At 41.2% G+C, this 26,469-nt stretch overlaps 2 protein-coding genes across 4 annotated transcripts in view; both read left to right on the top strand.

Moving 5' to 3' along the window:
• The window catches only part of ELF1 (E74 like ETS transcription factor 1), a 40,911-nt gene extending 32,537 nt beyond the window's left edge, over window positions 1-8,374 (top strand). For both annotated transcript variants that reach the window (XM_082481730.1, XM_082481731.1), the window contains one exon: window positions 6,706-8,374. In XM_082481730.1, the coding sequence (XP_082337856.1) occupies window positions 6,706-7,321 (616 nt within the window). In that variant the 3' untranslated portion in view covers window positions 7,322-8,374. The remainder of the gene's footprint in view (window positions 1-6,705) is intronic.
• A 2,165-nt stretch (window positions 8,375-10,539) lies between these two features.
• SUGT1 (SGT1 homolog, MIS12 kinetochore complex assembly cochaperone) overlaps window positions 10,540-26,469 on the top strand; it is a 29,441-nt gene continuing 13,511 nt past the window's right edge. The window contains exons 1-9 of one of the 2 annotated variants that reach the window (XM_082481751.1): window positions 10,540-10,628; window positions 10,747-10,795; window positions 13,803-13,893; window positions 14,582-14,651; window positions 15,004-15,074; window positions 21,778-21,831; window positions 24,025-24,041; window positions 25,063-25,097; window positions 25,728-25,824. In XM_082481751.1, coding sequence (XP_082337877.1) covers window positions 10,600-10,628; window positions 10,747-10,795; window positions 13,803-13,893; window positions 14,582-14,651; window positions 15,004-15,074; window positions 21,778-21,831; window positions 24,025-24,041; window positions 25,063-25,097; window positions 25,728-25,824 — 513 coding nt within the window. In that variant the 5' untranslated portion in view covers window positions 10,540-10,599. The remainder of the gene's footprint in view (window positions 10,629-10,746; window positions 10,796-13,802; window positions 13,894-14,581; window positions 14,652-15,003; window positions 15,075-21,777; window positions 21,832-24,024; window positions 24,042-25,062; window positions 25,098-25,727; window positions 25,825-26,469) is intronic. The other variant, XM_082481752.1, reaches the window with a different exon arrangement.

Below are 26,469 nucleotides of genomic sequence, written 5' to 3'. Positions count from 1 at the left end.
GTTAACCAGAATATCTGGCTTATCTGGAGTAATTGTGGTTTAGCTTGGAATTCGGAGTACTGAAGTAGGCCTTGGATTCAGCTCCATGTCGTTCTGAGCATAAAGGGAATATCTTCTGTTGCTCCAGAAAGTGTACATCCTATAAGGCTAGGGACTTACCTTGTCATGGGTAGTCTAGGACATCATACAGGGCTCTAAGGTCCCTGCCTTTGGGCAGTTAAATTGCTCCCTTAAATGACTAGGGCTGCAGATAGAGATATGCATTTTCATATCTCTTTTATCTAGAATAGTAGTGATTCAAGATGGAGTGTCTTCTGGATGGAATGAAAAGGTTCTGATGTTACTGATGGTTCAGAGAAGATCATATTGTGAGTAATATAAAATTATATGTCTCCATTTCATATTGACTGCATGGGACATAGCTGAATCTTCTAGTTGGCAGCTCTGTATACCAAAAAACTTGCAATTAGCTGACTGCTGACATATCCTGTGCAATGCTTTAGCAGACTTCAGGTTTTAAACACAATGTTTCTATCAAAATTCAGCTTCTTCTGTCTTTTCTGTATTTTCAAGTTGTCATTGTGATAGTTTGGACAGAGCATGTTAGAAGACCAGTATCCTGACTCTGTTCTGTAGCTGGGGTCCACAGAGGACCAGTGGGATATGCTCTATGTTCCACTTCTGAACTGGAGAACCGCTACATGATGAATCAGCCACAGCTTTCAGCTTGACCTTTTTGCAACCTTTGGGGTAGAAAATGGTGCAATAATTCATCCTGAAGGTGACACAAGCGTGGACCACAGTGGCAAGATCCTCATTCAAGAGGAGAAGGAAGTAGCTGAAGGTGAATCGTGTTTTTTCTAGGCATGAGCATTCTGTGTGAAAACAGTGATGAAGCCAACATGAAGCCACTGTGCCAACACAGTGGATTGTCCCAATAAGCAGAGGGAGTTACATTTGAAAGTCATGTCTACCCCAAGCAAACACATATGCTTTTTGCTATTGTTCCATAATCTGTTTCTGTGTCCAGGCTATGATGTATTGGTGGTCTGACTGCAGCTATGCTGATGCTGAAAACCAGATTTGGCTAGCGTGACTTCATCAACTTTGAAAATGTGGTTACGGCCGCTATTTCAAATGAAGTGTCTTCATCTTGTGCCATGTATAGATGTTAGCTCATGTAAGTTGTACAGTGAATGTCACCTTAATGTTCTGTAATCATACTTTTATACCCTATCTATATTGGTTTTGCTCAAGATTGCATAACCACACATGCACAGGGAGGCAGTCTGGCACCGTCCCACTGAGATTTTGCATTGACCCTCTGCTTTCAGTCCTTTTTCCTTGAATAAGAATGAGAGTCAAATCTCCACAATGTCAGCTAATGTTGTAGCCCATCACTCTCTAGGTATGTTGAATAAAAACTGACACAGGTGTCAGTCTCAGTAAAGAGCTCACTGGGGCTCCCTGGGACTTGATGGGGAACATAAGTGAAAAAAAATACAATGCCAGCTGAGGACGTCTAGATAATCGGAAACAACTCCTGGCTAATGTTTGGAATGCCTTAATTTCACCAGCCAGCATTGGTGCATGTGTTTTGGTTCTGTTTGCAGTTAGAGGGTAGTCTTCCATCAGTGCAACAAGTTGGGTCTTCATGCCTGCAGTAGAAGCTCTCCAACACACCAGCTAGCACATACTGTTGGATCTGGCTCACTGCTACTGTAGACTTCCCCAAAAGGACGGAAGCAGGTGATTGTTGCAAAGAGTTGATCTCTGTCATCTCTCAAGCAAAGGCTTGACTGCAGCTCAGGTATGAGGATGGTGAGGAAAATGCCCTTTCTGATGGAGGTGTTGGTGAGAAATAGGCTGATGTGATCTTGATGGACTTCTACAACAAAGTCTCATTTAGCTTACAACAGGGTGCGTTTCTCAGAACACACTTACAATAGGGACAACTTTTGTTACAGTGAAGACTTTGGTTATAACCAGATGTTTGATTTGATTTTCCTGCAGCTGGGAAGACCTTCTCTTAAGCCCATTTCTGATTTAATTTCTGTGGTAGGTAGGAAGAAGGCTGTTTACAGCAGATGGGACTTCAAAATCAGCTACGCAGATCAATTTTGTTTCTGCACAGTGAGAAGCTATCCACAGGATCTCTCTTTGCATGTCTTTGGCATTGTCAAAAGAGGTGGGGTTTCTGCAGGACTCTGTTAGCAGCAAAATTTCTGAGTTTTAATTCAGGTGAGCATGCAGTTTTGAAAAATTCTGGAAAGAAGGCTGTAAGACTGTGTGGGGCAATAAAAAAGACACCAGACTTGAGAGCGGAGTCTTCTGTGTCTGTCCTTATGACATAAGAGATTATATTGTCCAGGCAAAGAGCTAGACAAGAACAGGCAAGTTCTGCCCTCCCTTCAGAGGAGGCTGTGTTGAGGCGGGACATAAAGGCATCAAGTCCCTTTCTACCTCACATGGACATCTCCCCCTAGACTGCTTAGCGGCTCCTGTCTTGTTGGCTTGTGCTGTAAAAGGGCAAGTGGTTATGACAGCGATACGCTGGGGTGCAGTATTGACAAGATTGTTGACAACTCTGAGGATGATGTACACAAGTGCAGCTGTGCAGGGGTTTGCAGTGACAGTAGAGCTGTCCTGAGTTGCATTTGGCCAATGCTTCCCATAGTCACACAAAAGATACTGCCTCTCAACTCAGGCATCTAATGTGGTTCCAACAAGCATATCCCACCCTGTCACCTCCCTCGCTCTTCCTAGCTTGACTGAATGAGTTGTTTGCCACTGGTTAGTTGAACAAATGGGGAAAGTCCCTGGAAATTTGCCTCTTTATCTCAAGACCATCGTTTCCCCTATAGCTATAGGTTGAACAATGTGCATGTTGAAGAGGGAATTCTCCTCTGTTACCTCTCTCTGTATTTCTTAATATTGCCTTGTTTCATTTTCCGATTGTGCTGTGAAATACTTTGTTTACCTTGGCTTGTAGCTTCAATTTTTTTTATCTTCTCCCTTTCTCCATTTCATAAATTTCACATAAATTACCATGAATAAACTTGGTTTTCCTGTCACTTATTGTTTGCTTTATCACTAGTTACCTCTTGATGAGCTAATGCGATATTGCACAATTCTAGGCTGTTAAGAGTACCAAGTGGACAAAGAAACAGATGATCATTTTCTGCCAAGCTAAAATGACTTCAGAATTTTTGTCATTCTTTTTTCAGTTGTAACCAGATTGTTTTATGGCAGCCTTTCCTTTTCATCACTGTTGCTCAGTGTTCTTGTTCTTTTTGTATCCTCAGGAGGAACTTTTAAAGTAATCACCCAATAGATTTGTAATTTAGAGTAAGAAGGGTGTTAGCAAATTGACAGTAAAATTCAGAAGCATGGCAACATACACAGTTCAAAGCACCTAAAATAGTGTAGCCCAGTGTTAACAGTACTGGGTACACAGTAATGTGTACTTTTTTTTTTGTAAAACAGGCAAAACGATTAACCAAACCTGATTTTTTTTTGCAATGATACTCAATGCAAATAGTTTGAGCAGATAGGTTTTTAGTTTGTAAACAGACACACTTGTCTATAGTCTTGACAATTAAGGCAAATGTTTTGTTTGGCCACCATTAGCATAAATAACAATGTGTATTTATGGTGCTGTGTACTAGTTAATCCTGTGCTTGTACAGACGTCTGCTGCATGCTTTCCCTGTAGCAAGTTCACATTCCATGTGTGTGTATACATATATGTGTATATACGTTTATATATACGTGTATCATATATACGTATCTTGACTTATGGAGAAGATTGAGCATCTGGAGTGAACTATTAGTCACAGTATGGTGTACAGGTATGGGACTTGCTTTCAGGAGAAATAAAATGATTTAACATCAATATGCAAATACTAATTACAGTGTGCCGAGACGAATGGTCTGGTTTGGTCCTCTCAGCTGTTGGTCCTACTGCTTTGCAGAATGTCTTCTGCATTGATTAGATCCAGTTCACACATTTTGAGGTTGTCCTTTACAGCCATTTAGCAGCTCAAAGCTTTTATTTTTACTATTTAGTTTTAAAACAAAACAGCTAACAATCAGGAAAGTAGCTTCAAGTAATACTTGGATGGCATAGCAGCACATGCTAGCAGCTTCAGCTGTTGCTTTCAAAACTACAACTATTGAGTTGATCTTAATCCTCCAGGCTCAAGTAAGTTTCTTCATGGATTAAAGAGCTGATTTGGTATCTACTCTGATACTTTTAATGCTTTTCTGATGGAAAGTGTCAGTTGTCTTTCCTTCTCAACTGTTCCACTTGCATTGCTGGTTTCTGTGGACTTTCCTGGGTTGAGCTGTATCTATGTGGCATTTTGATTTTACTGCAAGTTTGTTTAACCGTAGGTAGCTTAATTTTTTTCTTTTTTTTTTTTTTTTTAAAAAAAAGCTACTGGATTCCTTCATCCTGTTACTACTTTTGACACAGGCATTTTTCTATCAAGGTCCCAGGGGAATTGGCGGGGGGTGGTGTGGGGGTGGTGTTAGCACAGATAACCCTTAGCAGACTTGGTGTGAGCCTTGGTGCTGTCATTCTGAGCCTTGCATTTTAAGCTTGGTTGCCGGCATTTGCTGTGCAGCACCAAGTTCTCCAGAAGCTGGAAAGAAAGAAGCGATCACTCTAGTTGGTGCTTCACCTCCAGACAGCCCCCATTTCCGTGAGCTTCTTCCTTGGGCTGTCTCCAGTTGTGTGAAACAGGAGCTCAAGATTGACTCTAGTGCCATTGCATCAAATTTCGTGTCCTGGTTATTATGGCCTCTGTGATGAGACCTGCATGGGAGCCTCATGGACAGGGGTTTGGATTCGTTTTGCTATAGCAGCATTGCTGGGTACTGCAACTTACTTTCTTGTGAGGAACAGAAAGCTACACATGCAGATTTTATTCTTTGTGTTACCAAGCCACATAGGAGGTGGGGAGAAGATTGCCTGCAGCAGGGACTGGCAGCTGGAGGACGCTCGGGGAGTACTGATGTGCTCTGAGCCTGATAACAGCTGCGTTACTGGAGCTGCTCTTGCTGGCGCAATCTGTGGAGTTCAGCTAGAGGCTTTTCCCAGAGGACTGAGCTGAGAGGGGCCTGGGAAATCCTCTACAAATATTCCTTCACTTGTCTGCTGCTGCACTAGGGAAGGGGGAGTGCAGTTCCCTGTGCAGTTGGACTACCGCCAGCAGCAGCATCTGCATCCACATTGCCCCATAGCTTCAGCATCTCGTAAGTCCTGCTTTGGTAAGCTTTTTTTTTTTTGGTAGAGGGGAGCATCTGTCGGTCCCGTCTGGGGTCCCTCAGGTCCCCAGAAGTGGATTTTGGCCTAAACCACGACACTGTGATAGCCAGAGCATGGTTTTAAATTGAAGTTTTGAATATGCTGAGTCTGATTTGACTGATCGGTGGTTAAACACTGGCAAGTAGGATTTCACAGAGCTGTAAAAAAAAGGTACTACGTGGGTAGAAGGACTATAGAAAAGGAGGACATTCCATGGCAGAGGTATAGAAGGCAACCCTGACAGTATACCTGAGGACCAGGCTTCAGAAGGAAGACCATGCAGTATTGTGCATGGATTTGAAAGTACAAACGTTGACAGTAAATTGCTTTCCATCTAAAGGGATTTCAGCAGGGGTAGAAATAAGCTATGAGGAGGAAGAGACAGTTATTTTTGTTTTCAGTCATTGTCAAGCATGTTTAAGAAAACACAAGGGAGAGCTTAAGACTAAAAAAGGAGAGGAGGGCAAGCAGGACAAAACACTGAAGAGAAGCAGGAAGGTTGGAGAGAACTTCGCAGGACAGGTGGAAGGAAAGAAAAAGATTGTTGGAGGCAGCATGGCACGGTGGGCTGCAGCAAGCTGTGGGAGGGTGTCAAGGCAGTTACCTTTCTCTTCCTCTTTCCCTACTCTGGAAATCATTTGCTTCACCAGGACTATGTTGTGGTTTGGGTTTTTTGTTTGTTTGGTTTGTTTTTATTTGCATGACAGGACCATATGCATTTCAGCCACATCTCTAAGTCACCATTGTCCATCATAGTAGTTGTGTACTTCAGCAATGTCGCTTTTAATTCTCTAACGTTTCCCTCTCAGCTGTACATATGTAGAAAGTAATGTGGTACCCAAGTCTGTGACCCTGCAACTGACGGAACCATTCCTGATTTAAACTGATGTTTTGGGAGCAAATTCTGTTCAGTTGCTTTACCAGAAGGTGCATACAAGCCTGACAGAGAACGGTGTGTCCTGGGAGTCTGGGAAAAATTGCAGCCTGGTTTATTAATTATTAGGGTTTGTGACTTACACATTACTTAAGGTACCTTGTGAAATTCATGGCAGATGTGTAGTGGGTCATGCTCACAATGTTGGTAAGCATGAGAAGAAGATCTTAGATGTGATTCCCATGTTTTCTGATGAAATACGGAACGCCTCTAAGGCAGGCTGTTTGGTGATGGTAGTATCATTCATGTGGGGTACCTTTACTTTGGGAACTGTTTTGCTGAATTCAGGGGTCAGGTCTAGTTCTTCTTTTATTAGGAGAGCAACTGCTACCTCTTCTGGAACTGTTGTGTAAATGAAATGTTTAGGATGACAAGTGATTTTTCAATAGTAAATCTATAATTATTTTTCAAAACTCAGGGTGGAAGTGTTCTTACCCTATAATCTTTTCTAATCTTAATAGGACTTTACAGACTCCGACTCAAGTTCCAGTGGTCGTTTCTCCTGGAAGTCAGCAGCTGCATACTGTAACACTCCAGACAGTGCCTCTTACTACAGTGATAGCCAGCACAGATCCAGCCTCAGCAACAACGCCCCAAAAATTCATTTTACAAGCCATTCCTACTTCACAACCCATGACGGTTCTTAAAGAAAACGTCATGCTACAGTCTCAGAAGCCAGTCTCGCCTCCTTCCTCAATTGTGCTGAGCCCAGCACAAGTTCAGCAGGTGCTCACCAGCAGTGTGCAGACAATTTGCAATGGAACAGTCAACATGGCTTCCTCTCCATCCTTCAGTACCACTACCCCTGTGGTAACATTTTCGCCTAGCAGCTCACAGGTGGTAGCTCATCCATCAGGCACGGTGATCACTTCGGTTATTAAAGCACCAGAAACGAAACAGATTGGTGTACAAGGAGTGGTAAAAGAAGAAGACAGTGAGAAATTAGATGATACTGAGCAGTCTGAGCAGAGATTCCAGCAGCAACCGTTTGTGATGGTAGTGTCCAATTCGAATGGCTTCCCATCTAACGTGCAAGTGAAGCAAGAAAATGAGCCATTGGAACCCAATTCGTATTAATAAATTAAAAAAAAAAAAAAAGACCCTGTGGATGATTATTTTCATAAATGTGATGGGACCTTTTCAGTTATGTATATATGATTTGAATCTGAAGCAAGATGTTGCAAAGCTACTTAATTTCTGCAGTTAATTGTTAGAATTCATGCTTTAGAATGGATTTTGATTTTCTATTAATTGCTAAATGTTATCATATAAATAAAATTATATATTACTCATGTTTCAAAATACAGGCATGAAGGAACATGCTTTTTATGCTATGAAGACTTTCTCCTGAGGTTTTTGGCCAAAGTTTCAAACTTCTTACTGTATCTTTTCAGTCTGTTGCCAATTTACATTGCAGTAATGTTATTATAACCTTTTCTTTTTAATCCGTACGTGTATCACTTAACTTTTGAAGCAACAGTTACTTTTAGTGGGACAATTTCATTCCATGTGTATGAATTTTTATGATCAAGTATATGTTTCATACTGGTGAATTACACCAGGTTTAGACTTTGATAACCAGGTATCCTCTTGCATTTTTTTGCAGCACAAGCTCTTGTGTGTGCAAAATGGAATATACACTCCTATTGAGAGTACATGAAACATTTATTCCAGTAATGGACAATGCCATGTCTATATTTTATATGAAAACATCAGATATATTTAATTACAGAAGCTAACAGCATCACTACAGGTGCAAGCGTTTCATGTCATTTTGCGATTATGAAGCTTAACAATCTTGCTTTCTATTTCAGATTATTTTGTAAGGGGGGAGGGAAATGAAATATAAATTTATGCAGATATTTGGAGATTAATACTGCTAAGAGTTCTTTTTCTGATTGTAAATAATGTACATTCAATGTCACAAGGAAGTTTTTTCAGCTAATTTGTTTCCATACAAATTTTTGATAGATGCAAATAAGATCATTATGTTTAGAGGTCTAATGTTATATGTATTCATATTACAGAGTGAATTTGTATTTAAAGACAAATTTTTAAATGATGGAGCCCTCTGAACCTTGGGTCCTTGTCTTTTGTATTTTTAATTGGTTTATTATGAAAATAAATCAAGTGGAAAAAAAAAACATTTTTCTGTATTTACTCTGAAATGTTTTTCTATTATTATAATGTTTTGATGATCATCACAAGTAACCAAAATACACTGAGAAATAGGACAATGTGATTAATTGGTGTGGGTCTGTGGTGGGACATGAGCAATTCACAAATCACTTCCGAACAGACTCGAACGCATCCAACATGCTGTGGGTATCCTTTGAAATAGCAGTACTGTATGTTTTTGTAGCTCAAATGAAAGTTGAGCTAAAGCCAAGAATAGGACTTAAAATTCTCCTTTTCTGTCACTTCCCAGTACATTATAGACAACCTAAATCTTTGAAAGTAATTCTGGGGCACCATTCATCGCAAAGGTCTTTGTAGCTTGTATAACACCACTGTTGGCCCAAACTACTAGGGCTGCAAAACCTCACATATTGCAATGTTTCAACAGAAGGTGGATTAAAAATAAATAAAATGCCTGGAAAAATTAGTGGAAAGTAAAAATAAAGGAATTATGACTTTCTATGACTGAATTAATGTAGGAGTTTTATCGATTGGTTCATAAGGTTAAATATAAGCATATGAGTAGTGGAGAAACTAATGGGAACAGAACTGTGGCAGGGATAGTTTGGTCTAGTTGAATAGAAGTAACTCTACATACTGTATCAAACCAGCAGTTCTCTGTTGCAGCTGTCCTGTTTCTTGGCAGTTGAAACTGCCATTTAATTCAGTGTTTCATCTGACTCACATGCAATCAGGCTTCCACCTGCAAATCCAAGGCGCCTCACCCCACTTTCGGGAAGGCTGGCCATACCCAAACTGAAGGGATCACTGCCAGCTGACCGGCAGTTGTTTATAGGGCAGCGCTCCCTGCAGCCGGGGAGCGCTGGCAATATTGTGAGGAACGTGGATAAGCATTGAGGACACCTGTCTGATACAGTTCTCATCCTGAGAGCTGTTTCAGATTGATGAAAGCACTGGAGACGGAGGCTAGTTTTTTTTTTTTTTAATCAGACTATAAAATAGGGACTTTTTTCTGTAGTACAAGTCTTTCATACTACTAGGAAACCTGATGTGATAACGCTTGACTGTGAAAAATGAGGGAGTTTTGCTGATTTACTGGAAATATGGGGAAAAAAATATATATATAAAAAATCACACCTTAAAGTTACAACTTTGCCAACAAAACCTCTTGCCATAGATACAACTATTACAAAGGGGAAATTGTCACCTTAGTTTACATCAGTTGGAGAAGTGGAGAAATCTCCAGCAGACAATAACTGTGTCACCAACAGTAAATGGAAATCACTCCCTTCCCCTGTCCCTTAAGGCTCCAGGCTACCAGCCGGGTGTATCCCTACTTCTAGCTCTCCGTGGTACCGCCAAGGATGGCAGAAGCTGGAATAAATCATAAAACGAAGGCTCGCATGTGGAGTTAGAGCAACTCCTCCCTGCTCACGGCTGCCTTTGAGCCTGTGGCAGCCGCCAAACGCAACGCCCTATCTCAGATCCCGGCCGCTGCCCGCTCGGAAAAAGAACAAACGGCACTTTTTTTCCTGAGGCGTTTCACGGAAGGGAGCCCGGGGAATAAGAGGAAGGAAGGAGGCCTCAGGCTGCCCGCGCCGCCTCCGCGCCGGGCCGGAGCCATCAGGCGGCTGCTGGTGCTCGCCTGAGGGGCAGCGACAGCGGCGGGTACCGGTACCCCTCAGGCTGGGGCGAGAGGCGGCGTCTGAGCTTCAGGCAAACCCGGTGCCTTCCGGCCGGCCCGCCCCTGCGCCGGCGGCCACGAACGCCTCAGCCTTCATCCCCCCATTCCCCTCAGACTCGCACCCCAAATGGCGGCTGGGCGGCTTCACCAGCTGCCTGCTCGTTGCCCCTGTCTGCGCGGAGCCCGGTTTGGGAAGCCCGGCCTACAACCCGAGGCAACCTTCGACAGTGAAGGAACCGCCATCTCCCTCAACGCCACCGGGGGCGGAAGAGGCGGGCGGGAAAAAGGCTTAGGAACCCCTCTGGCACAGCCGGTCCTCCAGCTCTATAGTAAGGAGAGGCGGCGGAGGCGCGCTTGCCTCGGTCGCCATGGCTGCCCCGCCCCGCCTCGCCCGGAGAGGCGCGGGAGGAGCTTGCGGGGGCCGGTTCGCCCCTCCGCTATCCCGTCAGGCTTTGCGCGGCTGCGGCCTTGGGGTTTCGTTGCGCGGGTGTCTCGGCCTCTCCAGAAGTTTCCCCGGGGGGCGGCGGGCGGCATGGCGGTAGCGGGAGCGGCCCCTCCGCGGTGAGCTCTCCTCCCCACTCCCGCTCCCCTCCGCCTCCCCGCTCCGCGCCCCTTCCGCCCGCCTCCCTACCCCTCCCCCTCTCCCCGCCGCCCTCTCACGCCGTTGTGTTTCCTTCAGCAGGTTCTCGGACGGGGACATCGACCGGGACCCGGCGGCAGCGGCGGAGGTGAGGGCCGGGCCGGGCCGGGGGCTCGGGGGCAGCGGGCCTTGCCCCTCGGCTGTGTGAAGTTTGCCGGCCTGTCGAGCTGGGGAGTGCTGGGGGGAGCCGGGGCTTGTGATGTGTGGCCCCGCTGGGTGGGGGTAAGGGGAACGGCTGAGGCGTCGTGCGGCTGCCCCCGCTGCGAGCCGAGGCGTGTGTGTGTGTGTGTGTGAGGGGTGGCGGGGGGGGGTTGGCAGAGTTTCCCCTGGAAACCTCTGTGGTGTGAGGTCTGGCTACGGCAGGAGTTTGGTGCAGTTCTGTCAAAATAGTTGTGCTACCTGTGTTGTGAAGAAAGGGGGAGGAAACCCAGCCAAACCCCCTTTCTCTTCTATGCAGGTAGATGGTAGTTCAAATAACTAAATCACTTGCAATTTGCGGTTAAAAAAAAACAAAACCAACCCAAAGCTTATTGGAGAAATGTATCCAATCTTTTATTAGTTTTTATGCTGCCCTGATCTGATTTTCATCTCGACGTAAGAAATAAATTCTTTACAGTGAGAACAATCATTCACTGGAACAACCTCCCCAAGGACGTGGCAGAGCCCCCATCACTAGAGGTTTTCAGGACGCGACTGGACAGGGTGCTAGACAACCTCATCTGGGTCTTTCCCACTAAAGGTTGGACGAGGTGATCTTTTGAGGTCCCTTCCAACCTGGCCTGTTAAACAGTTCTATGATCTTACCCGTTAACATGTATAAATTTGCTTTCAAAGGTTATTTGTACTTAAAACGGAGGGTTAAGGAGAAGACAGAACTGGAGGGTGGATAAGTATTTCTGTTTAACATACTTGGAAGAGGAGTGGATGTAAATGGTTGGTTCTGCTTGAATAGAGTAGGTGGCAGAAGCATAAGATGATGCTGAACTATCTTTCCATAAAGAAAATAGTGAAGCTGAATCTTACATTTTTTTGGGGTTTAGGATGTAGCTTGTAAAAGTTTTTCAGAAGATAAATGACATCTAAAAAGCAGTTTGGAATAACCAAATATATTTGGCATAGTAAAACTAATTTAAGATTAAAAAAAAAAAGTAAGTTTCCCATTGTGGGGAAAAAAAAACCCAACAGCAAAAAGGTCTTTAGAAGTATTAAAGAATATTATCGGAATGTGCATTTAGTGTTTGTTGTTTTTTTTTTTAATTAACATAGTTTCTTTGCTTTTCTACTTTATATTTCAATTCTTTGTACATTCAGCACTTCAAAACAATATGTAATACATTCTGTAGGCGTTATTATCTGATACAGTAATATTGGTGTCACTTGCGTAGCCTTTTTTTAAAAGTACTGAATTGAGTAGGCAGATAGTACAATGTAGCATTTTGCTGACTTGGAAGCTTGGATCTACAGGTAGTACACCATGTTTGCACGACCTTAGGTGTGGTCTTTTAGCTCGTGTACTTAATATTTCTAATCTGGGACATGATACCCTGTAAATGGTGCTGTGTAGTGCTTCCACACCAGAAGGGTGGCATGGTGTTTCTGCACTGTGTTCTCAGGACTTTTGAGTCCTTTAACTCCTGGAGAGCATGCTTCAGATTTCTGCACCTGGGTCTGATACAACTGAAAGGTCATCATCCATCTTTAAATGCTGTCTGAATGATAAAGCTGTGAACTCTTAAATCACTTTTTTGTCATTTTAAAGTGAAAAAAATAGTTTACTGTGTGGAATTATGATGTTTTCTATTTGCTTTTAATTTTTAAAATGCTCTGCAACACCAGTGGTGATGATTCAGGAGAGAATCAGAACTGTATGTTAAAACAAACATTCATTGACTTTGTTTTGGTGAGGTGTTTTGTCAGATGAGAAACAAGGGTGGTGACCCTCTTAAATTCAGGCACGAGTTATTCAAGAGACTGAAGGCATTTAATTCATGCAAACTCTTTATCATGAGCATGGAGGGACATGGAAGGTCCCAATGTATTTAGAAACAGGTTTGCAACTTGGTTGCATGGTAAGGGCCTTTAGAGTAAAAAAAATGTAGAAAGCACATATGTGAGTGTTTGTGAGGAATAGGTCTAAGCTTGTTCTAAGCAACTGTTGCTGATATCCATAATCTGGAGTTCCTGCTGCTAGTCGACTATTACTTGGCTGTCTTCTCAAATAGCTATGTTATAGGAGTAACTTCTTTTTGTGTGTGTGTCTGAATGCGATGTGACAAGTCACTGACAAAAAGCCAACGAGGAGATGAATTTTGTGCTGTTCAGGATGCTTGGGTTCAGTTTTGTTTTTTTTTTTTTTCTTTTCTGGGGTGACGGATTGTTCTGCAGAAGAATCCATTTGTTATGTTGTGCACTGGTTCTAACTGGTGCTTCTGTCATCAGTGTAAATCGCAGGAAATTGCATCTGGAGTGATAGGTGACCTGTCACAGAAGTAACTCTGCTTGTGAAGTGCCTGTAATGTTCAGTGTCAGAGTCAGATCCTGCTTGATTTTGAGGATCAAAAGCTGTACTTCTCTCAGCATAATATGAACCGATTTTAATATATGCATTACCTCATGTCCATCCCATGTGGAATACCTATAGCCATGAATATTTCTGTAATGACTGCTTTTGCATGGCTTTAAATCTTAAGAGGGCATCTGTATAATTTGATCAAATGTTGCTTGTTACAACTGTCTGCTGTCTGCCACTTTCTTTAGAGACCCCAGAGGTTTTAGAAATCTATGAATTTAGAAATCTAAGAATTGTAGGAAGGTCTTTGGAATATGGAAGATCACCTGTCTATTAGACTTCAAATTTAAGACATTTGAAAGTCCTGTTTCCTTCTCAGTAAGAAACAAACATCTTGAATTTGATGTAATTGGCAGGTTCCTTGTACTTCAAGATCTGATGTTTAAGTTTTGTGGGTGAGAACTGAGCAATGTCATGCCAGTTAGACTATTTTCTTCTGAAATGTCTCTTAATTGACAGAGTTTGGTACTGTATTTTTATGGGGACTTCGAGGTGCCATTTCATGTTTTTCTATGTGTCTTTACAGGAACTGACAACAGCTTTGGCAAAGAATCCAGATGATGCCGAATATTATTGTCAACGAGCTTACGCTCATATTCTTCTACAGAAATATGCTGGTAACATCTTCAGACAACACTGAGAATCCTCTTACAAGTGTATTATGACACGTTCTTTACAGAAGATGTCTTCAATCTGCAACCAAATATAGTTCTAACAGAAAGTGTTATCTGTAACTTAATATGCTGATTCTAAAGTTAGAGCATAATGTTATAGTTTTCTTTGACTGTTTTGTTTCTGCAAAAATTGCAATGAATGGAGTACTCTGCAGTCCCAGCTTTCCATTTGATTTTAGCCTAGTATTATCTTGGCAGCTTTTTTGAAATAGACTTAGACAGATTTTAAGGTTTGTGTTGTAAGCATCTTCCATCCTTACGTTTTTGGTAGAGCCTGAATCCTGTCATGGTGGGAATGTGATAACTGAATAATACCTGTGAAGAAGATTAACTGAATAACTTAAGATTTGGTCTATTTTTTCTTTCCAGTAAAAAACAAACAAACAGGTTCACACTTCAGATCTAAGTAGAGGATTTGACTAAGTCATGCTTCATCTTAAGCAGAACTCTGTAGCTGAATGAAGGGTTCATCCATAGCAGTTGTGGCTAGATTTAATTCAAACCACGTGATTTGTGTGCAGCCTAAGAAAGCTAGTACACCTTACAAAATTTTCAGTACTAAAAGACTCACAGTTCACTACTTTTTATAATGTATTATTATGTTCCTCACCTTTAAACTGACTTCCAACAGATGCAGTTGCAGATGCAAAGAAGTCCCTAGAACTCAACCCCAATAATGCTGTAGCGCTTCTTAGAAAAGGGTATGTATCATACGTTGTGCTTTGGCAATACTGTAATGATCTGTAGGGCAATACTAGTATTTGAATTATGGCTCTATACAAGCTTTTTGCAACACTGTGAACAAATAAATTTAATGCCGTACTGCTTGTAACCCATCCGTAATAAAGCTGTGGTTGTAAGAAACGATTTAGTTTGGGGTGATTATCTTGACATCCTGACCTTTTCAAAAACACACCTATATGGCGATTTAAATTCTTACATGTGTAATTTTAACAAATACAGTGTGTAAAATAAGGATGTTGTGATCTTCAGAATGTCTGTTAGCTTGAAAAGTAATTACTGTTTCCTTGTGTTTTCCTTTATTCATGTCAGGTTAGGTGAATATCATATCAAAAACTATGCATCTGCTTTAGAGTCTTTCAGAGAGGGACAGAGGTTGGACAGTAAGTATTAAAATTTCTTTTCTGTGCAGTACTCCATTGCTAATAAGAAAAAACCTTTTTCTAATGTCTTAGCTGAAAGTAAAGATCAAGGCTTTCTTTTCTTTAGAAGGGTAATGAATTAGGTGCCTGATTTGAGATGCGTGGCTTTGGGGAAGGTTTTTGCAATCACTGCATTAAAGAGTAAAGCTGCTTAAAAATGTGTATCAAAACTGTTAGCAAGTGGTATATGAATTTATTTTTCTCTTTATAAAATGAGGGATGTTCCCCTGCTTCCTGAAGGTCACAAATTAATGGTAGCAATGTCAAGTTGAAAAGTTTCTGAATAGAAAAGGCTCCTTACATGTAGCTGGAATTTCTTGGTTGTTAAACCATTTGATAGACTGGTCTTTGGAAAGAACATGAACCTTGATGGGTGTTCAAACTGACAAAATTGATTTTTACCTCACATTAGGTATCACTTAATTACAGAAGCATAATTATTATCTCTCTCTCTCTCTCTCTCTCTTCTTAAACTGTTGGCCTCCCAGCTGGACTCGCACACATTTTAGTTTGAGGAGAGTTAAAACTTTTTTTTTAAATCTTACCTTCTGAAAGCAGGAAAGAAGTATATCAATACAGAAGGCTTTGGTAGAAGACATGGGGAAGCATATAACAAAGCAATTGCAAGATCACAGAATGGTTTGTGTTGGAAGAGACCCTGAAGATCATCTAGCTCCAGCCACCCTGCCATGGGCAGGGAAAGCTTCCACTAGACCAGGTTACTCAAAGCCCCATCCAACCTGGCCTTGAACACTTCCAGGGATGGGGGCACCCACAGTTTCTCTGAGCAACCTGTTCCAGTATCTCACTACCCTGACAGTAAAAAATTTCTTCCTAATATCTATTCTAAATCTACCCTCTTCCAGTTTAAAGCCGTTCCCCCTTGTCCTATCAATACATGCCCTAGTAAAAAGTCCTTCCCCAGCTCTCCTGTAGACCCCCTTTAAGTACTGAAAGGCTGCTGTAAGGTCTCCCCAGAGCCTTCTCTTCTCCAGGCTGAGCAAACCCAACTCTCTCAGCCTGTCCTCATAGGAGAGGTGCTCCAGCCCTCTGATCATGTTTGTGGCCTTCCTCTGGATCCAGTCCAACAGGTCCATGTCCTTGGGGACCCCAGAGCTGGACGCAGTACTCCAGTTGGGGGTCTCACCAGAGCAGAGGAACAGAATCACCTCTCTTGACTTTGGCCATGCTTCTTTTGATGCAGCCCAGGAGATGTGGTTGGCTTTCTGGGCTGTGAGCGCACATTGTCGAGTCATGTTGAGCTTCTCATCAACCAACACCCCCAAGTCTTTCTTCTCGGGGTGGTTCTCAATCCATTCTCTGCCCAGCTTGTATTTGTGCTTGGGATTGTCGTGACCCATGCGCAGGACCTTGCACTTGGCCTTGTTGAACTTCATGAGGTTTGCATGGGCCCATCTCTCAAGCCTGTCCAGGTCCCTCTGGGTGGCATCTGTTCCCTCAAGCATGTCGACCATACAGCTTGGTGTCATTGGCAGACTTGCTGAGGGTGCACTCAGTCCCACTGTCCATGTCGCCAACAAAGATGTTGAACAGTACCAGTCCCAGTACTGACCCCTGAGGAATGATACTCATTACTAGTCTCCACTTGGATATCAAGCCGTTGACCGCAGCTCTTTCTGAATGTGACCATCCAGCCAACTCCTTATCCACCGAGTGGTCCGTCCATCAAATCCATGTCTCTCCAATTTAGAGACAAGGATGTCGTGCGGGGCAATGTCAGATGCTTTACACAAATCCAGGTAGATGATGTCAGTTGCTCTTCCCTTATCCACCAGTGCTGTAACCCCATCATAGAAGGCCATCAGATTTGTCAGAAAGGATTTGCCTTTAGTGAAGCCACATTGGCTGTCACCGGTCACTTCCTTGAATTCTATGTGCCTTGGTATAGTCCAGGAAGATCTGCTCCATGATCTTGCCAGGTGCAGAGGTGTAACTGACTGGCCTGTAGTTCCTTGGGTCTTCTTTTTTTCCCTTTAAAAATGGGAGGTATGTTTGCCCTTTTGCAGTCAGCAGGAACTTCACTGGACTGCCATGCCTTCTCAAGTATGATGGATAGTGGCTTAGCAACTTCATCTGCCAGTTCCCTCAGGACCTGGGGATGTATCTTACCAGGTCCTCTGGATTTGTGCACCTTCGGGTTCCTCAGATGGTCTCAAACCTGGTACCGCCTGGTGGGTGGTACCTCATTCTCTCAGTCCCTGCCTTTGCCTTCTGTGACTTGGGCAGTGTGGCTAGAGCACTTGCTGGTGAAGACTGAGGCAAAAAAAGTCGAGTGCCTTAGCCTTCTCCAAACCCTGGGTAATCAGGTCTCCTGTTTCCTTCCTGAGTGGGCCCATGTTTACCTTAGTCTTCCTTTTACCACTGATGTACCTGTAGAAGCTTTTCTTGTTGTCCCTGACATCCCTGGCCAGATTTAATTCTATCTGGGTTTTAGTTTTTCTAACCTGATCCCTGGCTGCTCAGACAATTTCTCTGTATTCTTCCCAGGCTACCTGTCCTTGCTTCCACCCTCTGTAGGATTCCTTTTTGTGTTCCAGCGTGTCCAAGAGCTCCTTGTTCATCCATGCAGGCCACCTGGTGTTTTTGCCTGACTTCCTCTTCGTTGGGATGCATTGCTCCAGAGCTTGGAGGAGGTGATCCTTGAATATTAACAAGCTTTATTGGGCCCCCCTTCCCTCCAGGGCTTTATCCCATGATACTCTATCAAGCAGATCCCTGAAGAGGCCAAAGTCTGCTCTCCTGAAGTCCAGTCTAGTGGGACTTTCCTATCCCCCCTTTTAAATAATTCCATTCCACTCCTTCCCAACACCAGAACAACATGGTAAGAAAATCACCTTGAAAGGTTACACAGAGCAGAGTGCACTAATCTGATAAGCACTGTCGTGGTCTCAGATCTTTCTAGTATGTTGTCTTATCTATAACAGTGGCTGGGACCTGAAGGTTTAGCAAAAATGTAATTACTTTGCCTTCCCCAAATAAGCGATCTGCTTCTCTGATCTAGAACTTGAGTTTCATGGGAGTGTAAGCTAATTTATGTGCTTGCTGCCAAGTGATTGTACTCCCTCCTACTCTTGTACTTGTTTATCCTCCTCTTTCAATGCGTTAAGTCTGCAGGAAACTACTATTTTTAAAGTAGTTTTCCCCCTGGATTAATGTGTTGAAATAGAGCAATGAAGGGTCTAAGTGCCGAAGCCAGCAGAAGTGAAGTTGGCAGAGTGTTGGGGTGATGGTGGTGGAAGGGGAATGTGGTGGAATTGCAGCAACTGTTAGTTGTCAGCTTAGGCTGCTCTGGAATAGGAGTTAATACGTAAGAAATTTCCTAAAGTTCTTTCGGTTTTGGTAGTTTGGATAACTAAGTAGCCTCTGCTAGTTTGTACGCTAGAAAGGCAAATGTGTCTTTGCAGTCTAGCCAAGTTCTCTATTTAATATCTTCCCGTGAAAGGAAGTGATTCCTTCCAGTGCCTTCTGTAGCTTTCCTTACTTAATAGGTAACTTTTCATACATCTCCTCACTCCTGAATGTAATTTAATGGTTAATCTATATTTTTTCATATTCTTGCCCCATCCCAAGCAACCACTGTCAATTTGAGGCTTTTCACGTGCACGTCAGTTGTCATGCAGTCTAGCTTGTCAGTTGGAGTTGTTCAAAATACAGATTATACAAAAAATGTCCTCAGGCCAGAGCATCGCTTTTTTTTCATTCTGTTTAAGCTCACATCCTACTTATGTTGTAGGGTGCAACAGCACACAGAGCTGCAGGTATCTTTATCTCTAGATAAGTCGGTGAATACCAGGACCCTCTTAGCTAATTCAGAATCCCTGAAATACAGCACAAACTTTTCCTGTGTTGAATTGCTTGACTTCTACCTGTTTGAATGTAATTTGCCATTGTTTTGCTGCTTACCCAGTTGAAGTGTTTCTGAAGCTTCCCAGTCCTTCCTGATTACTCTGTCATCTGAAGATAGCTTCTGCTGTTCTTCCCATATCTCATTACAAAATTCTGTGACCCGTTGTGAGATGTGGAGTCTCCTGAAGGCCTTTTTAAAAATACAGATTTTTAGTTGATTCTCTTCCATATATTACCTAATTTGTTGGCAACTTTATGTCAGTAACAGAATTTGCCTTTGCATTTCTGTTGAATGTTTGGTGGATCCCGGGTAAAAACAATTGTGAGCATAAGCATTTTGGCAGAACAATTAACAAATAACTTCTGGTTAAATGCAGCTAGTGCAAAATGAACAAAGCGCAGAGGGAAAATTTGCCACATACGGCTAAGCAGGTGATAAAGAGAGAAGACTTTAGCTGTTCCTGCCTCCAAGAGAATTGCTGTGGTGGGGAATTCTTTGCTGGCAAGACTGGTTTCTTTGCCACACAAGGGGGCAGAAGTACACTGGTACGTGTTTCTGTTCCTTGCTGATGTAAGGTCTGTTTTAAATCTTAATCTGGAACGTTAACAATGATGAGCTTCCTACTTGTGCTCATTACTGGTAGGACTGACAGGCCCAGGGTACTACAGCAAGCTTCCCATTACCCACCTACAGTGATATTTAAATAGGGCTTGACGTGATGAATAGTTGAATGTGCAATGTTTCTTTATTTTATAAAATAACATTAGGAAATAAGACTTCTTTCACTCAACCATGAAACTAGATGCTTGTGGATTTTTGGAGCTCGTTAATTTGCCTTAGGTTGAAAAAGCAGTGTGATCTGTTACTCTTCTGGATGTTATGTGGAGTTAGGATAATTATACTCAAATTTTCTTGGTTGTTTTTTTTTTTTTTTTTCTGTGACTACCTAATGAATTTAGTAAAGGTGCAATGTGTCAGCTTTTTAAAGAAACATCTTAGTAGGTGCTTTTCTTTTATTCTAAGAGTTAGTAGATGGATGAGTGAGTGAAGACCCGGTTAGGTTTTCTGAATAGTTTCACTTTGGTTAGACTTCTGAACCTATTTTGTTTAATTTCCCTTTTGATTAATACACTTTGTTCCCAGCTGCAAAACTAGGAAATCTTTTTAGGGTATGGGTGCTAAGTTTTAAAATCATAGATTAGTTTAGGTGGCAGGGAAGCTCTGGAGCTCATCTGATTCCATGCCCTGGCCAAAGGCAGCAGTAACTGTGAACTTGCATGTGTTTGCTCAGGTCCTTCTACTGTTGCTTTCCAAGTATCTCCAAGGCTGAAGATTCTACTGCTTCTTTGGGCAACCTGCTCTGGTGTTTGACCACTCTTTTAGTAAAGAATTTTCATTATCTAATCAGAACTTTGTAGCATCTTAGGTCCTTTGCCTCACTTCCTTTCCCCATGTACTCCTGAGGACAGTCTGCTGTCAGTCATCTTGAATACCTTAAGTGTATGTTGGGTAATTGAAGACAGCCCTTGGATACCCCAACAGAATGCTTTGACAATTGGCTTTGGTTAACTCCATCTGAAATTAGGAATCTTCTTTCCAGGATTTGCTAGGATTATAGAAAAGACCACAGTCAGTGACTGACTGTATTGTAATGTCAAGACAACCATATTATTTGAATTTTTATCTTTTCCTAACAGCAACTAAGAGGTTATATAAATGTTATGTAACTTAAAATTTAGATAACTTTTAAGATTGCTGGTGGGGGTGGCAGAAGAAGAGGGAAGGGGAAGTGGCTTGAGGAGTGGAGTAGCAATTTAAAGACCTGAGGCACACCTTAAAATTGATGTACGTTATATTTGGAGGGGTAGGGGTGAATACTTTGCCTAACTGCAGTGGAGTCACACTTGGTGTTACATGCGTGTCTACTGGGAGCTCTTCTTTCTTTCGAGCCTCTTCAAGCCCTCTACTGGGTAGTTGACTTCGTGAACTCCCTCAGTGTGAATTCTCTCTACTGTAAAAAGATCAAAAGTTTAACTATTCCTCATAGTTGGTCAGTAACATTGCCACTTCTTTATTTTCCTGACTGTGAAAGATTTTTCTGGGAATTTTGTTGAAATAAAATTATTACTTTGTTGTTACATCACTACCTTTTGAGCTATTTTCCAGTGAATTAGTTTCTATCTGGGGAGCTTGCTTCCTAGAATATCAGGGTCTTACTAAACTTTTCTGTGATTTTGATTCATAGAGTGGAATTGGCACCTACGTACTCCTAACATCCCTGAAACTTCAGATGTGTTTGTAAATTTTGTGTAAAACCACCAGGAGAAAATACTTGGTGTTTGTGAAAACGTATGCAACTTTGGTATAAGAATAGACTGTCTCTTCTGATGTTTCTCTACAGAGAAAGCATGTGACTGAGTGTTTGAAAAAATAATTTTAAGAATAATGGAAAAATGTATAAAACTGTACTTCTGTACTTCTGGCTTTCCAAACAGTTTCCAAACCGGAAAGCAATATTGTATTTGGGTCAGTTCAAACAAAATCTAGTGTCCTACAAATTAATTTGAAGTTAATTAAATGTAACAGAGTTAAATAGTAGAGTTGTATAAAGATACTTAAAGCTTAACTGGAATGACAGAGGTTACAAGAAGATACTAGGAAATAATACTATTTTTTAGTAACTTCGCACAAGTTTGGGATGAATTTGTTCTAATTGGCAGTTGTGAGAAATTGTTCTTTATGCAATACATGTAGTGCTTGAAGAGTTTTAATGTGACTGTATTTGATGTCTTCTAGATGTAGATGATACCTTCACTATTTGGATTAAAAGATGTGAAGAAACACTAAACGGTAAGAAAAAACACATTTACTTGATAAGGGATTTGATATGCCCTGTGCTCTGAAGCTGTGTCGTGTTTTTCAAAGATTTACATCTTATCTCTTACTTAAAACAAAAGAAATTTTTGTTTAAAAAAAAAAAAGTCACTTTTCCCTAACTTTTGTTTCTCTCAGAGTATATATCCGGAACACTTCCATACCTCAGGTTTAGAGGAACACAAATGCTGGGTTTTTAATGTAATAATTAGCTGTTACAGAGGAGTACCTATTTAAATTTCAGACAATCATAATTAAGTTTAACTCGCTTTCATATACAACTGCTAGCTAATTTTAGCTGTGGAAACATGTATCAACTTGCTTTCCAAAATCAGCATCAAAATTGGTTTTTAAGTCTTGCAGAGCATAAAGTTGGAAAGAGATGTGGAAATCTGGGGATTTTACTCTGATTGCATGTAGAGAGTCAGGTGCTAATTGCTGCTCTGGTGTCTTATCTGTGGTAGTCAGTGAGTGTGAGCATAGTTTCCTTTCATACCTTCCTACAAACTGACACTCCAGGCAATGAACTCATCCACCTTGCTTACACTGCCTGTGGATTTTAATGACATACAACACAATAACTGATTGGGATTTTTCCTTCACCTGTTGTGACTTCCCCCCTCTTTGTGGTGCGCACTGGAGCATGGAGCAGGAGAAATAATACAAGTTAATGTCAACCTGTTGACTGAAAACCCAATAGAGGAGAACCTTTCTGTGTTGTATAGGAATGAACAAATTTCTTCTTCATGATATATTTTTGCCAGGTTTATTTTTATTTTGAGAAATTAGATAAGTGATTGGCGTGCATGGTCTTATTTGCAAAGAATTATCTTGGGTAACAACAAAAGATATTTTTCTGTAATGTCATAATTACTTTTTGCAGTGTTTTGTCTTGTTCAAGTCAGTTGTCCTGTTTAATCTTGACTATTCATCCCTGTCTTTTCCTTTTTGAGCCATTATCTTCTCTGATACTCCAGAAGAAAAATAATCGTAGGATACCGGGTTGGAAGAGACCTCAAGGATCATGTGGTCCAACCTTTCATGGCAAAAGCATGGTCTAAACAAGATTGCCCAGCACCCTGTCCAGCTGAATCTTAAAAGTGCCCAGTGTTGGGGAATCCATCACTTCCCTGGGGAAATTATTCCAATGGCTGATTGTTCTCATTGTGAAAAATGTTCCTTTTGTATCTGATCAGAATTTCCCCAGGAGTAACTTGTACCCACTAACCTCATCTTTTCCATGTGACTCCATGTAAAAATAGTCTTTATGTCCTTTTAGCAGTACGCATTATAAAGAAGCAAAGGGAAAGTTTGTTTCTTTTCAAACATATTTAATCTGAAATATTTTAGGAAAAAATATTTAGAAGAGGAAATACTGAGCTATAGTTTAGGTCCAGGTATTATTAAGGCCTCGACAGGACAAGGGGCAATGGGCACAAGTTAGAACACAGGAAGTTCCGTTCAAATACACGGAAACAGTTCTTTACGGTGAGGGTGACAGAGCACTGGAACAGGCTGCCCAGGGAGGCTGTGGAGTCCCCTTCTCTTGAGAGTTTCAAGACCCGCCTGGATGCAGTCCTGAGTAATGTGCTCTAGGCAATGCTGCTTTAGCAGGGGAGTTGGACTAGATGATCTCTAGAGGTCCCTTCCAACTCTGATAATTCTGTGATTCTGTGATTCTGTGATAAGTGAATTTCTCTGCCAGGTTTCCATCTCATTCCCCAGCTGCACTGGCTTTGCATGAGATACAGATTTGATGAGAACTTTGTGCTAGCTATTCCCATGGATGGATGATAAACCTAGTACAAATTTGTGGGAAGGGATTTCTAAAACTTTTGTTTGCTGTGATGTTGCTTTCATTAAAAAAGGTCTGTATAGGTTTCTGATAAGCAAGGGGAAGTAGTGGAAAGTCGGTTCCTTCTGTTAATCAGAACATGCTTTATATTACAGTTGTTTCTTTGCACAAGTTGCTGATTGAAGTCTGATTAAAAAGTAGATTGTCCTAAAAGCAAAATACTAGAGGTAGAACTGACATGTTTTTAACTCTTTTGCTGTTGAGACTGGAATAAATACAGAATGTCTGCAGTAATTGAGGAAAGCTAGAATATGTATATGCCAAGTAAGTTTAATGTGTTTTTCTAAAAGTGCAACTTTTCTTTCTTTCTGCAGCATCACAGACAGAAGTGGTAAGATGTTTTCCTGAATACATTTACGGTTTTGATTTCTTTGTTAAGCCGGAGCGTACTTTCAGACTTCAGTGACTTTTTACAACTTTCAGGCTTTAAAAATAATCTTTTCTATTGCGTGCAGTTCTGAAGGATTTAACTTTTCTTCTAAACATGTTCTTTTACGTGAGACCAAGGTTGCAAAATTTGAGCCCTGAAAACTCTTAGGAATGTCATATAAGTCTGGCAATTACTGTGCGTTCATTAAAGTAAACTTTAACTTTTTTGCTTGCGGTCTGTGGCCTAGTTCTACAAATTCACCAGCTCATCTTGTCAATACTAACTTTCTTGTGACTGCTGGAAAGTAACCTTGTTTTCCAGTAACTTATGGGTGGTTTGTGTGGAATTTTTTCTACTGTAACTTGTTCAGGTTTCAGTTTACGTTTTTATTGGAAATCTTCAGAAGAAATGTTGAAATTGACCTTGTCTTTTTTTTGAGACAAAAATGGGTATTTGCATTGGATGTTCTGCTCCCTCTTTCATTGTTACTTCCATTTTTTACATTTTACGAATTGGATAGAGGAGAAAAGTGTACAGAAAACACAGTGGGTGTATGTAAAAACAAATCCTACAGTTAAAAGGTTTTAATGTTTAAAAATTACACCCTCAATTCTCAGATCTATCTTAGGTTTCCTTCATGACTTTTAGATTAGCAACATAGCCACTGTGGATCTTTCAGGTATACTTATCCAGGAAGAAAATGAGTTGAAGCTAAACACCCTGCTATTTATAAAATCTGACTAGTATATTCTAAGCTATAGACTGACATATTCAATGTAAATTGAAACTTTTTAATTCTTAATCTGGCATAAATGACTAGAAGAACAGTGAAGAGCTTCACCTGTAAATTAATGCTCATACATAAATCAAGAAAAGGGGAGCAATCAGTATGAAAATTATTTGTGTCTTTGTAAAGTACTTCATGGTATGTTTTCACTTATACTGATGTAATTTTTTTTCCAATGGAATATGCTTCAACTAGAATACACAGCAGCAACCTCTGCCACCAAAGATCAAGTAAGTTGACTTTAGCTTTACTGTGAGAATTAAAATAATTGACATATGACTGTTCTTTGACTTGGGGATTGGAGAAGCAAAATAATTATTTTTCTGTAACTTTTGAACATGGCAGTGAAGCCTTTCTCAAGTGAAATGTTTCTCAAACAGTGTCGTCCCTTCTGTTCAGACTGAATTGTACTTTCAGGACATTATGCCTCACTGGGATAGTGGGGAATGGAGTAAGCATTCTGGCTTCTTTTTCGAATTCTCATGCTGAGCTTGATTCAAAGACTGGCCCATTGTGCCTAGTATAGGTAATGTTTTAGAGATACTTTTAAGATCCTGAACTAAAAAGTGCCATTAAATGCCATTTAATTTACAGAAAGCAAACAATATTATGAATTGGTTAAGAAAGTGACCTAGTTTTGATATGCTTCTTGATTAAAAATGATTCTTTGTTCTTTAGCTACTTACCTTGTCACTTCTGCAACTGTTCTGTTAGAGGACAGGGAAGAAAACTAATTTTGTATGTCTTCTGTCCCGCATTAAACTACACAATGTACTTTTCCAGCTTTTGGCATTCTTTTGTGCATGTCTTTGCAATCAATTTTTCCTCTATCTCTCTCTGTCTTTTTTTTTTTTTTTAAGATATGACTGGTACCAAACAGAATCTCAAGTAATTGTGACTATAATGATCAAGAATGCACAGAAGGATGCTGTCACTGTGCAGTTCTTGGAGAAGGAGGTGAGTTGTGTTGGTTATTGATACACGTCCCAAGATTCCCTAAGATGTAATAATTAGACCAATGAACATTATCTGCCGCAATAACATGAAGAAAATGGTACAAGAGGTCTTCTGTCTGAGCTTTTTTTATGCACAGTTATGCTGTAGATGTGTATATGCCTGATCAAGTGAACTGGGATCTATTGTCACAGCAGGGTCCGTAGAATTTATACACAAGCAGTAGTGTGGTGTGCATGCTGCAAAGGGAACATGTTTTTTGGCTGCCTGTGTGTTTAGAGGAGTAGGGGAGGAAGTGATCTGGACTTAAAATGTTTGAGTATGCGTGCATCTGGAGTGGGAATGGACAGAAACAAGGTATTCTAAAAATAGGTCAGTTATAGAAATTGAAATAGAAATATAGGACAGAATAGAAATAGGACAATTATAGGAAAAGAATGAATGTTGGTGGGTGGGTTTTTCTTGGTTTTGGCATTACTAAAATTGTTAACAGCAGCAAAATATATATTTCAAGGAAATGCAGTAATCTCTTTACAGTAATACTGTATGCAGTACTGATGATGTTCATGTTTAATTTATCTGAGAATATTGAAGGGTTAAGTTCTTATTCCCAACTAAGTTGCTACTTCACAAACTACCAGAAGCACT

Source organism: Vanellus vanellus (assembly GCF_965231255.1).
Source record: "Vanellus vanellus genome assembly, chromosome: 1".
In the NCBI taxonomy this organism is placed as follows: Eukaryota; Metazoa; Chordata; class Aves; order Charadriiformes; family Charadriidae; genus Vanellus; species Vanellus vanellus.
Note: the sequence above shows the minus strand (reverse complement) of the source record. Positions and strands in the feature narration are given on the sequence as shown.